The 13,185-nt window shown below is 36.5% G+C and overlaps 1 protein-coding gene across 2 annotated transcripts; it reads left to right on the forward strand.

The window, feature by feature from the left end:
- The first annotated feature begins 456 nt into the window (after positions 1-456).
- On the forward strand, positions 457-12,843 carry LOC140142706 (centrin-3). 2 transcript variants are annotated; one of them, XM_072164701.1, is made up of 5 exons: positions 457-601; positions 4,773-4,911; positions 6,541-6,655; positions 8,191-8,382; positions 11,179-12,843. In XM_072164701.1, exons 1-5 carry the CDS (start codon positions 489-491, stop codon positions 11,220-11,222), a joined length of 603 nt encoding a protein of 200 aa, XP_072020802.1. In that variant the 5' UTR covers positions 457-488; the 3' UTR covers positions 11,223-12,843. The 2 variants fall into 2 exon arrangements, with proteins under 2 accessions (XP_072020802.1, XP_072020803.1); XM_072164702.1 differs by having other exon boundaries at positions 507-581.
- The last annotated feature ends 342 nt before the right edge of the window (positions 12,844-13,185 follow it).

Raw genomic sequence — 13,185 nt, forward strand, 5'->3', positions numbered from 1 at the left:
TAGATCACACGTGCTGCGCTCCAAGGTTGGTATCGGCATAGACCCTGGAAGACCATCACTGACCGAGATGAGTGATATACACAACAGGTGGTCGCTGCCAAATCCAGTGGGCGTGACTTTTGGAAGGGTTATTCCATATTTGGGGTGATTACATCATGGTTTCATATTGCAAGCAGTGACCAGTTTTCAACCAACGTGGGGGGCAAGCGACGTTTATTGTAGGACCTTTTTTTTCGGGAGGATAGTGGACTTTTGTGGTTTATCTTTCTTGAGCGATCAGAGTTAGAGTATAGTTGGTAAACTAAGAAAAAAACGGGTCGGGAGGATAGTGGACTTTTGTGGTTTATCTTTCTTGAGCGATCAGAGTTAGAGTATAGTTGGTAAACTAAGAAAAAAACAGGTCCTACTCGTCGGACTAGGTTTGAGCCTAAATTTTTTGTTGTTGATTGATTGACCCCTTGACACGGTATGGACAGCTCGTAACCCAAATGAAACTTTCCGCCGAACGAAAACGAATTTGCTGCATGCTGAATTTCACAGTACATACTTCCAGATTTACAGTATATCACAACATAGATAAAGTAACAACGTTAAGATTAAGGTATTCTTTAACAGTTGAAGGTTGAAAGTAAATGTACCTTGTGATCAGATATGACATGGATTGTGAATGCAATGGCATGCAAATGCTAATGAATCGATCATGAAACCAAAAGTTTATAAGCTTACTGAATACTTATACTGGCATGACTGGTAATTTCAATTGAATAAACAATCATGATGTTTATATACATGTGTTGGCATGGTACTAATTGTTGGTTTCATTAATCATATCCGTGTTACGGTACGTACGCACAGTCGCACACGTACATGCTGTCGCTGGCGTACATCACAAACACATAAGATAAGTCAGTGTATCGCCCAGGCCAGGGCCAGGGGGCCACTCATATAAAAAGTTGTAAGCATGCGTGGGAACAAAAACGTGGAATATGGGTGGTCTTTTCTACTGCAACACGGGCCCGCACAGGCCCGTGTTAAGGGTCTCAAAATCATTGATTATAGCAAATAAGGGTGTAATTTTTGACACCATGTGTCCGTGTTAAGGGTAGTTAAATCTAATCACATTCCTACCCTTACAATCGTCATAATAAAATATACTGCCCTAAATGCAGGCGATAATTATGTTGAATAATGATAACTGAGTAGGCCTAAAGCCTACCAAATCCAGTTAGGAAGTATCCAATTAGAGTATAATAATAAAGGAAATAAGAAACCTTGAAAGTTGATGTCTTTTACTTTTTTCTTCAAAATTGATCATGCATCCTTGCTAAGGGTTGGATTTAATCCACTTGTAACTTTGTCCTTGTTAAGGGTATGGTTAACAAACCATTATCCTTCTTAAGGGTCATTTTGAAGACACAATGGTTGTCTTTGTTAAGGGTGCTTTTCTGAAGTGCATTCACACGCATGCTTACAACTTTTATATATGAGTGGCCCCCCTGGGGTGTATCGCTCATTCTACAAAATCCGGTGCCAATCCACTATAAAAATTTAAAAAATAAAAGTTGTTCAAAATATAAAAAACCTGCTTTTTGTGTTTTTTAAGAGTAAATGTATCACTACTTTCAGATGTAAAAAACACTTGCATATTTTTCTTTCAGGAAGTCATGATGTTTTTTAACACTAAAACTCAATGTAATTTGAGCTACGTTACCGACTATAAAATGGGCTGGTTTTACTCAATCCAGCAAGGTCATAAAAAGCAAACTAAAGATCACTTGAGTGAATGAGTGAAATGTAAAACAGATTTCACCATTTCATAGAAGTTTTGAAGATGCGTAGTGTGTGTGTAATTCTAATATAAATGGGGTTCGACCACTGGTAGCTTTCACATATTATTAGGAAGTACATGTAATACATGTGCATACTATAGAATCCTGGTAACGTAGCTCACCAATCTTAACATGGTCGGTCGAAATTTCAATGTTTACAACCAGTGTCCGAAATAAGGAAAATATAGAGGTTATCCGGAGGACAATAAAAGCAAAATTCTGCTTGTCCTCAAAACAATTTGGTTGTCCCCAAAGTGTGTCATATTTTTGGAGGTAAAATATAGTTGGTTGTCCAGGGGATAAGTACATAGCTCAATTTGGTTGTCCCCAGTGATTTTTGGACAAGAGGATAAGTGGTTATTACATCATTTCTATGCCAAAAATGCTACAGCATCACAATTTTTACTGTGATTTTTAAAACCTATGAGTGTTTCCTTTCAAAAACCGCAAATTACATTGATACCTCTGTTTTACTTCTTTCCAATAACGTGTGTTAAAAAGGGGTAACGTAGCTCACAGCGTTTTGGTGGAAAGTGCAATTTATTTTAGAATTACACAAAGACGCTTTAATCACTAAAAAATAATGTTGATAAACAATATGATGGTGCGTTATCTAATTAAAAAACAACAAATATGTAAAGAAATCGCATTTATTCAAAGAAAATATTCAGGGTTAGATGTGACACTTGCGCAGTGGAAATGCATTTTTAGCGATTTTGGAGCCTTTGCAAGGGTCAATCAGGCTGAAGAAAGCATGTAAGGTATGGAAAACTATATATATGTCCATGTAGATCTCGTTGAGTTCTACCAGAAAAACAACATTTGATGCCCAGCCCTAAATGCTCGACAAAGTGTTTGTGGACCAAAGAATGGAAAAAAGGCTATTGGCACCGGATTTTGTAGAATGAGCGGTATAATGCAAAAAATCGTCACGCTATATATGTCAGGCTGTGTTCATTCAATTGAAATTTCCTATATCATGACAATATTAAAGTTAATTTGCTGATTGGCTGATCAACGTCACAACAACAATACAGTTCAGGACAGGTTGACCCATTGGTCGTTGGGGTATTTGTCGTTGGCACATAGAAGAGGATAGTCCGAGGTGCTCTGACGATAACACTCTGATCGCCAGGCAATCTACGTTTGTAGTAGGCCAGTGGGACAATGGAACCGCTACGTGAACGAGCCAAGAAGAGGAGGGGTCGAGGCCTCGCCACTTCTACACGATCGCCATTCACCAGTGTGTACCTGGACCATAGAAGAAATAAAAAATTAACTTTAATTCATGATTATTATTAAGCCAAGTAAAAAAAATAACATGTTATAACTATATTGTCCGGACTTTTTCAAAAATCGGTGAGGGAGGCTTGATTTTGTTATGTTATTTTTTTACCATTCATTTCTGTGTGAAATTACATTTGCAAAAGTCTTTGCCATTAGCACATAAAAACTAGCTAACATGTTTTTTCATTACGACAATTTTAGAAACAAAGTAAGGGAGCAAAGAAGAAAAATAATTCAAAATTATACTGAAAATCGTTGAGGCGGGAGTGGACGATATACATGTTATTTATTTTACTTGGCCAGGTCAAGTAAAATAAATATTAAACATGTATATCCCCACCCTCACCGCTTTTTGGAGATTTGCAACAATTTTTGTTATTTTTCGCATTTGCTAGGGCGAAATTGCTCCCATACTTTGTTTCTGAAGTGGTTAAAAAACATGTACAGAAGTTCTTAGTTATTAAATTATAAACACATTGCAAACACTTACATGAATCAAATCCAGTCACTCATGGAAAACAGGGTACCGTACTGAAAACCAGTACACCATGTCAATATGGGCCATGAGTGGGTTTGTTTACATTGCAGTAATTCCCTTAGAATAGTCAATACAGATTCAAAACAGTTAAAACTTACCTCATATCAGTTTTAGTTGCCCTTAAGGTGGTACTACAAGTCTACACCCCTCGACTATTTTTGCATTTTTTCAAAAAATAATAACAGAATGGTAACAAAAGTTAAGTATATGATAGAGGCACGGAATCCAGAACTTACATTGTACTACACAGGAATTTCAGTGACTCAAGACAAGCATTATTTATATTAAGAAAAGAGGTACGGTACCGCTAGAATGTACCTCATTTCTTAATGAACTACTTGTCTTGAATCAAACATTTAAGATTGCCAACTGATATCCTTTGTATTTGATTTGTCAAATATGGTATTATTTCTGTCATGGAAGTAAACAGTAGTTAAAAAAATGTCAACAAAACATGCTACTTAAGTAAAGTGTTGGATGCATGCTGTTAGATCAATAGGCCTATAAAATAAACGCCTAATGTCAGACAAAAGTTTTTGAACATGGCAATAGTTCCAAGTCAACAAAAACTTCTAAATCCAGCGATGCTAATGTCTTCATCAGTGCTCCTTTACTCAAGAACAGTGGCAGTGCCATGGAGGGGCCTGTTCCCCCCAAAAAACCCAAAATGAAAATTTCCACTTTTTACAGCAATTTTGTGCAAAATTTGTTGATTCCCCCTGAAATTCACTTTGCCCCTCAACCCCCGAAAAAAAAAAAATTGCTGGCGCTGCCACTGCTCAAGTATTTTTTTCAATCAAACTTTGTGGGACGCACGGAGCTGTCATTGTTGCCTTTGATCCCATGTAGATAAATGAGTTGGATGTCGCTATTATTGATTTTGAGATATTGGCAAAGAAAATGTTAAAATTCTTTTGTTTTATATTGTTTTCAGCGATTGATAAATTGATGTAACTTCACAAAGAAAAGTCGTATCAACATGGGGTTTTCAGTTTCTGAAAGCTCTAAATGCACTCTTTAGAAACATGTGTAAAACCCATTTTCGACCAGGGCCGACGTGTGTCTCATACCCCTTGTTCATGTCACAAATATTAATTTGTGATCCTTTGATTTTGTAGGTCTGATTTGACAATGGACAAAGGTAGACGGCGTGCCAAAAGACGTGAACTGACAGAGGAACAGAAACAGGAGATCAAAGAGGCATTTGAATTGTTTGACACAGACAAAGACAAAGCTATTGACTACCATGAATTAAAGGTAATTCTATTTTAACCCCCTGAGCACTACCTACCGATCTAACATTGCTTCTGATTGGTCAATTACATGATATTTTCACTTTAATCACCAATCAGAATGAATAATTTACCCAAATTTTTTTGCGTGGTGAAAATATTCTAACAATGTTGCTGATCAGGGGTGAAATTAAGTGGGAAACGGTAGCCGTTTGGCCCCCAGAAACTCTAAAATGGCCCCTGGTTCCATCTCAATTTTAGTTGACCAGGCCAGGGGGACTTTTCTCACAAAACTGGCCCCCGGGATATAGTGAACCAAAAATATTTAACTCATCCAGCACATCTTTATTTTTATTGGCTCCTTGGTAATTGGAAATGGCCCCTGGTTCTTCCAAATCTTGGTGAACCAGGAGCCACTTTTTGCCAAAGTGGCCTCTGGTTCAAGCTCTCTTATTTTCACCCTTGTTGCTGATTGGACAAATTGATAATGAAAACTTCTGTTTGGCCAATCGGCAGGTTGTTCTCATGGGGTTAACGTTTAACCTAACTCCCTAGGGAAAGAAATAAAAGAAGATGAAAACCAAAGTTGTTTTCTCTTGTGGTTTTGAAACACCAACCTATATTAATAAAAAACATATTGGCCCAAGAATTGTTTTGTTACGTTTAAGGAAAAAGAAGTGGGCTGAAAAACATTTTTTGAGATTTTGGGCCAAAAATGAGCATTTTGGCCCAAATGTGACCTCACAGATGAATTTATCAAGTCTTTGCCAATCTAATACACTTATATATACTTTAGACTAACAATTATGAGTTAGGCACTTGAAACTTGATTCTGAGTTTAGCGTCCGCCGCCCGCGTTATGAATTTTGTGCCGCGTTTGAGATGTGAAATCTGAAAATAATTCATTATTGTGCAAATTACTACTAAAACCAGGAAGAAAATTTGTTGTGAAAAAATTTTAAACCCCTTTGACAACTAGTGGAAGAATTCATCTAAATATTTGAGCATTAAAAATATACAGATTTTTGACCCTTGCTCTTTCCAATTATTTCAATTATACCTTTGGGATACCAGGGTAGACAAGAAGTGAACTTAACCTAGCCATGGACATTGTTTATGTTTATAATTTAAGATAGGAGATACTATATAAAAGACCTATTTTTAACAAATTGGTGCCAATAATAATTATATCAATGTTCTGCATGATTGTTATTTTTGTATAAATGAGTCAACCCCCCCCCCATTTTCCCCTAACCTCAAATGTATACAGAGAGGTTAGTACAAATTGGAGAGAAGAAGACTGATATACTTCGGAATACATTGAGTTTGTTTTAAAACTTCATTTAAACAAAAAGCAAGATAATTATACTTTTATAAACGTTTCGTGTATTCGTGACATTTGGGACCCAAATAGAATAAACAAAAGTGCATAAGCATTGGTAAAAGGCCGCGTATAATGAAACCTTGAAAATAATGAATAATGAAATAGTTGCCTCATTATGAGCTGAAAAAAAGGGACGCTAAACTCGATATCAAGTTTCAAGTGCCTTATGTATGAGGCCGGAAAGTTTCCATAATTCTAGGGTTATAAGACCAACCTTAAAGGTTACTCCAAATGAATGTGGAACTAATTACCATAATATCTCTACTACAGGTGGCAATGAGAGCACTGGGATTTGATGTTAAAAAGGCAGATGTGTTGAAAGTACTTAGAGACTATGACAGGGACGAGACTGGCAAAATCAACTTTGATGATTTCAATGAAGTCAGTAAGTATACCACCACATTGTACAGTTAGATGGAGGAAGTTACTCATACATAAGTACCGTACAAAATGAGATCTGTCGGACTTCCTTTGAATAAGGACAGATACAATGTACTGCGTTAACAGCTTTTTATGGGGTCTAAAAGGCACTCGGACTAAAACGTGTGCGTAGACTGCACAAAACATAAAGAAAATTTCATGAAAGTTTATCTGCGTTGATAAATTCATAATTGAAGTTTAAAAATTTTGATCCAAACATATCTCCCTTCCAACTCACAAATTTCTGATGGTTTGCAATCTTTTATCAGCAAGAGTAATACTGTGATCTTTATCATCAGATCATGAGTCATGACCTTTTTGACCTTATTCCAGAAAAATACAGTACCGTACTAATTTTTTGAGATTAAAAAATATTATCAGGTTCTGCCAAATGAAACATAGCTCAATCCTTATCATTCATTTAGTCCTAACTGGAGATAGAAGAAAAAGTTCATTGTTTTACTAATTTCTTGAAAAAAGAGCCAAAAACATGCATTTTCGGCATGTTTTCTGACAATCAAGTCACAAAAATCACAGACTTGGAACAAGTCTAAGCATTCAAAATCTTGAGTATATGCCGAAATTTTGCTCTAATTTTCACTTTTTTGTGTTACTTTAATTAAATGGTTGGTTATAAGAATGAAACATGTGTTTTCCAAAAATTAGAATGCAGAAACTGAAAGTAGTCTTAGTACAAGTCTTTGGGCTTGATTGTCACAGCATACGAAAAACACCCTAAAAATGCATGTTTTTGGCCCTTATTTCTAAAAATTGGCCAAATATTTAAATTTGACTTATTGTTAGTTAGGACTAACTAAAGGATTAGGATTTAGCTGTGTTTCATTTGGCAAAACAGGATAATATTTTTTTAATCCGAAAAAATTAGTTCTGTGTTTTTCTGGAATAGGGAGTAGATTTCATCAAACAACAATTGCTTGTTTGCCAAAACAGGCTGCAATTTTCATTTTTATTTTACTGTCTTGTTCTCAAGTTTATATTAGATTCAATAATAAGCCATTGGGTATTGCTATTGGGCATTTTTAGAAAAATAAACATTTGAAAAAAAATCAGTTGGGTGGAGCTAGTTTTGTTTCCCGCTGAAATTGTAAGAAAAAACATTTGGATATTATCCATGGATAATGTCTTTTTTGATGGACATTCTGTACTAGCAAGAAAACAATTGCTTTATTGTGATTTAAAACCAAGGTGACATACAGTTTTTGTTCAACGCTATATAGGATGGCATTCTTAGTTCATGCAGTGACTGAAAGTTAATTGAAAGAGGGGACAAAATTTGTATTATTAAAGCTACATGCTGTGTAACATGCACTGATGATTTTTGAATGATTAATGTGCCCGATTAGATTAGTGCATCTATTAAAAAAAGAAATTTACCCCAATATGGTTCAGTTTTGAAATTGTGATTATTTTTCCAAGTGTAAGGATACTTTTTTTTGGCGCAGTATATGATATCTGTGTATGAATTCATCTGTGTTACAGTAACAGACTGGATGTTGGAGCGAGATCCACAGGAGGAAATCTTGAAGGCATTTCGATTATTTGATGATGATGATTCAGGCAAGATTGGCATTCGTAACTTGAGGAGAGTAGCCAGGGAACTTGGAGAGAATATGACTGAGGAGGAGCTGAGAGCCATGATTGATGAATTCGACAAGGATGGAGATGGTGAAAGTATGTACAATGTAGCCTGATTATTTTATGGTTGATGTGATATTTAGTCTGTTTACTTTGTTTGAGAGGCCATAATATGTTGCAAGTAATTTGAATTAAGTTCAAGAAAAGAAAAAGGTTTGTTTCAAATGTGCATACTGCATGTATTTCGTCAAATAGTCGCCCCCCCTCAAATAAACGCCCCCACCACTTTTTTCAACCAAGATGTTTCAAAAATGCAGATACGTACTTCCATGGTATCTTGTGTAGTAAGCTTACCAAGTTGTCCACATGGTCGATAATAGCGTCACTTTTTGGCGAAAATCTGAATTGGAAACCCGAAGTGAACCAGAAGTCAGTGTTTCTAGTTCATAGTTTGTCATTTTAGCGTGAGTTTTAAGTTTACCTAATGATTTTAACGTGAATTATCGTTCTAAAATTGACCTTGAATAAACGCCCCCCTTTGGGAAAATGTAACGACCCGGGGACGTTTATTTGACGAAATACGGTATGTGAAATAAGTTTTGCCACATAGATTTACGTGACCAACCCATTTTGGGCCTTTTTTAGTTGTCAGAAAATATTAAAACAAAGATAAAAATTGCAGCTTAAAAAACATGGGGAGCTAAAAACAATGTTCGGTGACAAACCTGTTCTTGGCTTAAGGTTACTGGTCTGAACCCTGGAATTATGGAAACTTTTGGGCCTCATAACTGCTATATTGTTGGTCTAAAGTATATAAAAGTATACATAAAGTTTTTTTTCCAACATTTTTTCAGACAATGTAACAAGAAAACTCTTCAGTAAAAAAATGTTTCTATTAATTTTTTAGAAGTAGATATAAACATCTTGGACCATTTTTAAAAAAATTGTTTTAAATTTTGATCAACTTCACCAAAAAAATGAAATTTGGGCAAAATTGAGCATTTTTGGTGAAAGTTGGTAAAAATTACAAATAAAAACAATAAAAAAACAGGTCCTAGATATTTATATCTGTTTTTGAAAATTGATTTAAAAAAATTTACTCAAGAATGTTTTTGTTACATTGTCCAAAAAGAATTTGACCAAAAACGTTTTGGGGATTTTCTCCAAAACTGAGCATTTTTACCCAAATTTGAATCCACATTAATATTCATTTTTCAAGTCTTTGCCACTCTAAATATGTATACATTACCTTTAGGGGTGGTGCAATAATTATATGTGTACCCCTGGGGGTGAATTCTCAAAATGGTCTGCCAAAATCGCTTGTTCCCCCTTTGGCGTGCCAAAAACCTTTGCCCCCCCTTCGACGTGCCAAAAACCTTTGCCCCCTTTTGACGTGCCAAAAATCTTTGCCCCCCCCTTACACATGCAAGATTTTGGGGAACCCGAATTTAAAACCTTAAATTGTCTTAACATATAATGCGAAAGAAGCAGGAAATTTTGCATATTTGAACATGTTCAGAACGCTTTCCTCGCCTTTTAGGGCGTAATATAGAAACGGTGCCCAAAATATCTGTGCCAAAATTGCTTGCCCCCTTTCGACCTGCCAAAAATTGCTTGACCCCCCTTTCGACCTGCCAAAAAAATGCTTGCCCCCCCCCCCTGCTGGCCTGCCAAAAAATCTTTGCCCCCCCTATAATTCACCCCGGGTACACACATAATATTGCACCACCCCTTATATAATTAGACCAACAATTTAGCTGTTATGAGGCCCAAAAGTTTCCCAGGGGGGCCAAAGATTCAAGTAAAAAGGGTCTTTTTTCATGATCAGGCACTGTACTTACGTATCGTGAATAGGGTATCTAAAACAAGGAAATTTAAGAAAAAGGGTATACATGTACCTTGTACAAAAATCACATTGTTTGGGGTCCTTTGAAACAAATGTAGCATGGAATAAAGGTTAAAAGTTATGAACCTTTGAATTTGTGTTTTCCCAGTTGTTATGAAGGGTTTTAGAGTCAAAAAATGACTGATTTACTTGTTTCTAATGGGGCAAAAATAGTGTCAATACTTATTTAGGGTATAAAATTGCACTTGTCATACTTGTTTAGGGGTGCATTTTCACTTTTCAGACCTCGTAAATACTTATTTAGGGTGCTATTTGGGACTTCGTGGCCACGTATGATACCCCTTGTCAATGACCAGTGCCCCCGGAAAAGTTTCCACAATTCCAGGGTTAAGACCAATCTTACGGTGTAATGCAATGAAAACAAAGAAGGGCACCGATGGCAAAGGGACTTTAATGGGCACAGCAATGTGTACATGTGCTGTTGTGGTATGGGATCATTTCGAGGGCTAGCATGACAAGTATTAAAGTAGCGTACCAATGGCATTTGCTTTCAGTTATTTTTCCCTGCAAATTTCATGTACATGTACTCAGCAAAGAAGCACACTCTGTAAATCAAATATTGCCAAGTGCGTATAGGTACACTTCTTTGCCATCAGTGGGTGATACACATGGTGGAATCTGTGAATGTGTGTGCCACCAGGCCCATAGCTCCCCCCCAAAAAAAAAAAAAGTATACAAAAGTCCAAGAATTTAAGAATTTGCGAGCATAGCGAGCCAAAAAAAATTGATTTTTTAAGCTTTTTTGGTCAAGAAAGTTCTAAATTTGGGGAGAAAGTCAATTTTTCACAGAATTGCCCCCCCCATGGAAAAAAGTCCACTTTTTCAAATTCAGCACCCCCCCTACACAAAAAATCCTTGTTACAGGCCTGTGTGTTACTAGTAATACATGACTGCTAACCTCTCTGCACACTAAAGTAATGACACATTGAACTCTTCTAAGCCGACTGAAACTAAGTGAGTGTTTTTGTTTATTTTTCCATCCACAGTAAATGAGGAAGAATTCATTGCCATCATGACAGGGGATACATGATAGAGGCTGCACGTCTTATCTAAGGGATGAAATCAAACCTCGACCGGCGGTAGACCGCCGTTTCCGTCCAGTTGCTATTGTTACAATGGCAACCAGTCAGAACCACCGGTCAACTGCCGGTCGAGATTAGATTTCATCCCTAAATGGATACAGTACTCAACCAATAGAACTTTATAAACCAGCGTTGCTTTATGATACCTGCATGTGTCATGCATTATGCCTTAAACATGCAGAAAAAAAGCAACATCATGCTACAGCCTTGTGTGTAGTGATGTTGGAAAGGTGAAAGACTACCTCACATATAGCATCACAAGTCACAAACCATTAGACAAGGTCTCCGCTCAGCTCTGGATGTAAACCGTCCTGCGACTCCAAAATACAACAGGAGGTTTGGCGATGGAGCTGTTGGCGTTTGTGGTCCCAAATGTGGAATGACCTTCCTATAACCGTCCGTTGATCATCACCCACTGTTAGTGCCTTTAAATCCAGCTTAAAAACCCACTTTTACTAGTTGTTTTTCATTGCATTTATTTCCCTTTTTTTTTTGCTGTGGTCATTTAGTTTTCTCATTTATTTATTTTTCTCATTTATTTATTTTTTTTTGTTGCATGTTTTTATAAGCGCATTGCTCATTTTTGGAAATGCGCTATATAAAGCGCAGAGTTGTAACGAGTCAGGTCATTTCATGGTTGAGTTGAATCATTTCTAGCAATAGCTCGAGCCGAGTCAAGTCAAATGACTTGAGCCACTGTACAATCTCTATGGGGAAAATTTCAAGATCCGAGTCGAGTCATTCCATTTTTGAAAATTCAAGTAGACCTATTGAGTCATGACTCATTACAAGTCTGAAGCGTCGTTTGTATGTATGTATGTACATGTATGTACACGTATGTAGTTCAACATAAATCTGATTGCAGTTTAAAAATTCATATAGAGAATATGGAAATGGAAATACGCACTATATGCCTTTTGCACAAGTGTATCTTATGCAAACGAACAATTTACACAAACGTAACTACCGTAAAAAATGTAATTTTATATAGATAGGGTTGAACAAATTGAAACGTCGTGGTTATAAATGAGGTTAATGACTTTGCATCAGGTATGTTTTGGATATTGTGAAAAATCTAAACATTTTCCTTGCTGTGCCCCTCAGGATATTCCTTGGTCCCAAAGCAAAATGTTAAGTTTTTCACAATACACTCAATATAAGTGATGCACATTAATCTCTAATCATTATACACGCAATCAAGACCACATGATAACATGTACTTATAGCCATTTAACCCCCTGAGCACTACCTGCCAGACGCCACATTTTTCCAGTTTAGTACTTATTAATATTTTAATATTAAAATACATTGATGGTCTCAAAGGAAATGAAACAAGGAAAAGCAGGCCTTGTATTTTGAAAATTGCTGGCGAGTGACAAATCACTCTCCTCAAAACTTGTCAGGTGAACTGTAGGCGAGTGATTTTAATCAATTGTATTATTATTTCACCAAATGTAGGCGAGTGATAAAAAGCTCTCCTCAGCTTCATTTTAGGCGAGTGATGGTCTCGCTCACCTCAAAAGACAATGCCTGGAAAAGTATCTTTCTTAAATAAAGTGTGGATGACTTGCCAAATGTATGTATGTCAGAGAACAGTTTAAAATTAAGTAAGTTAAATAATAAATGCTTAGGTTGAAAGATATTGCAATCTTGATGTTACTAGTGCCCAAAAGAGCTGGGATTTTGTAAATTGTAAATATTATGTAGCAGTAGTATATATTTAATTTGATTTGATTTGTTCGGGTTTTGACAACCCTGGATAACCCAAGAAAGCCTCTATTGAAGCTTATTTCCATTGGGGTCCATTTGAACACCGGGACGGGTTGGGAACAGTCAGGGGTTAACACCCTACTCTTTTCGAAACTGGCTGCGAGATACATGTACAGGTATGGCTCTCTGTACACGGGACCG

This window comes from Amphiura filiformis, chromosome 20 (assembly GCF_039555335.1).
Source record: "Amphiura filiformis chromosome 20, Afil_fr2py, whole genome shotgun sequence".
NCBI classification, from domain to species: domain Eukaryota; kingdom Metazoa; phylum Echinodermata; class Ophiuroidea; order Amphilepidida; family Amphiuridae; genus Amphiura; species Amphiura filiformis.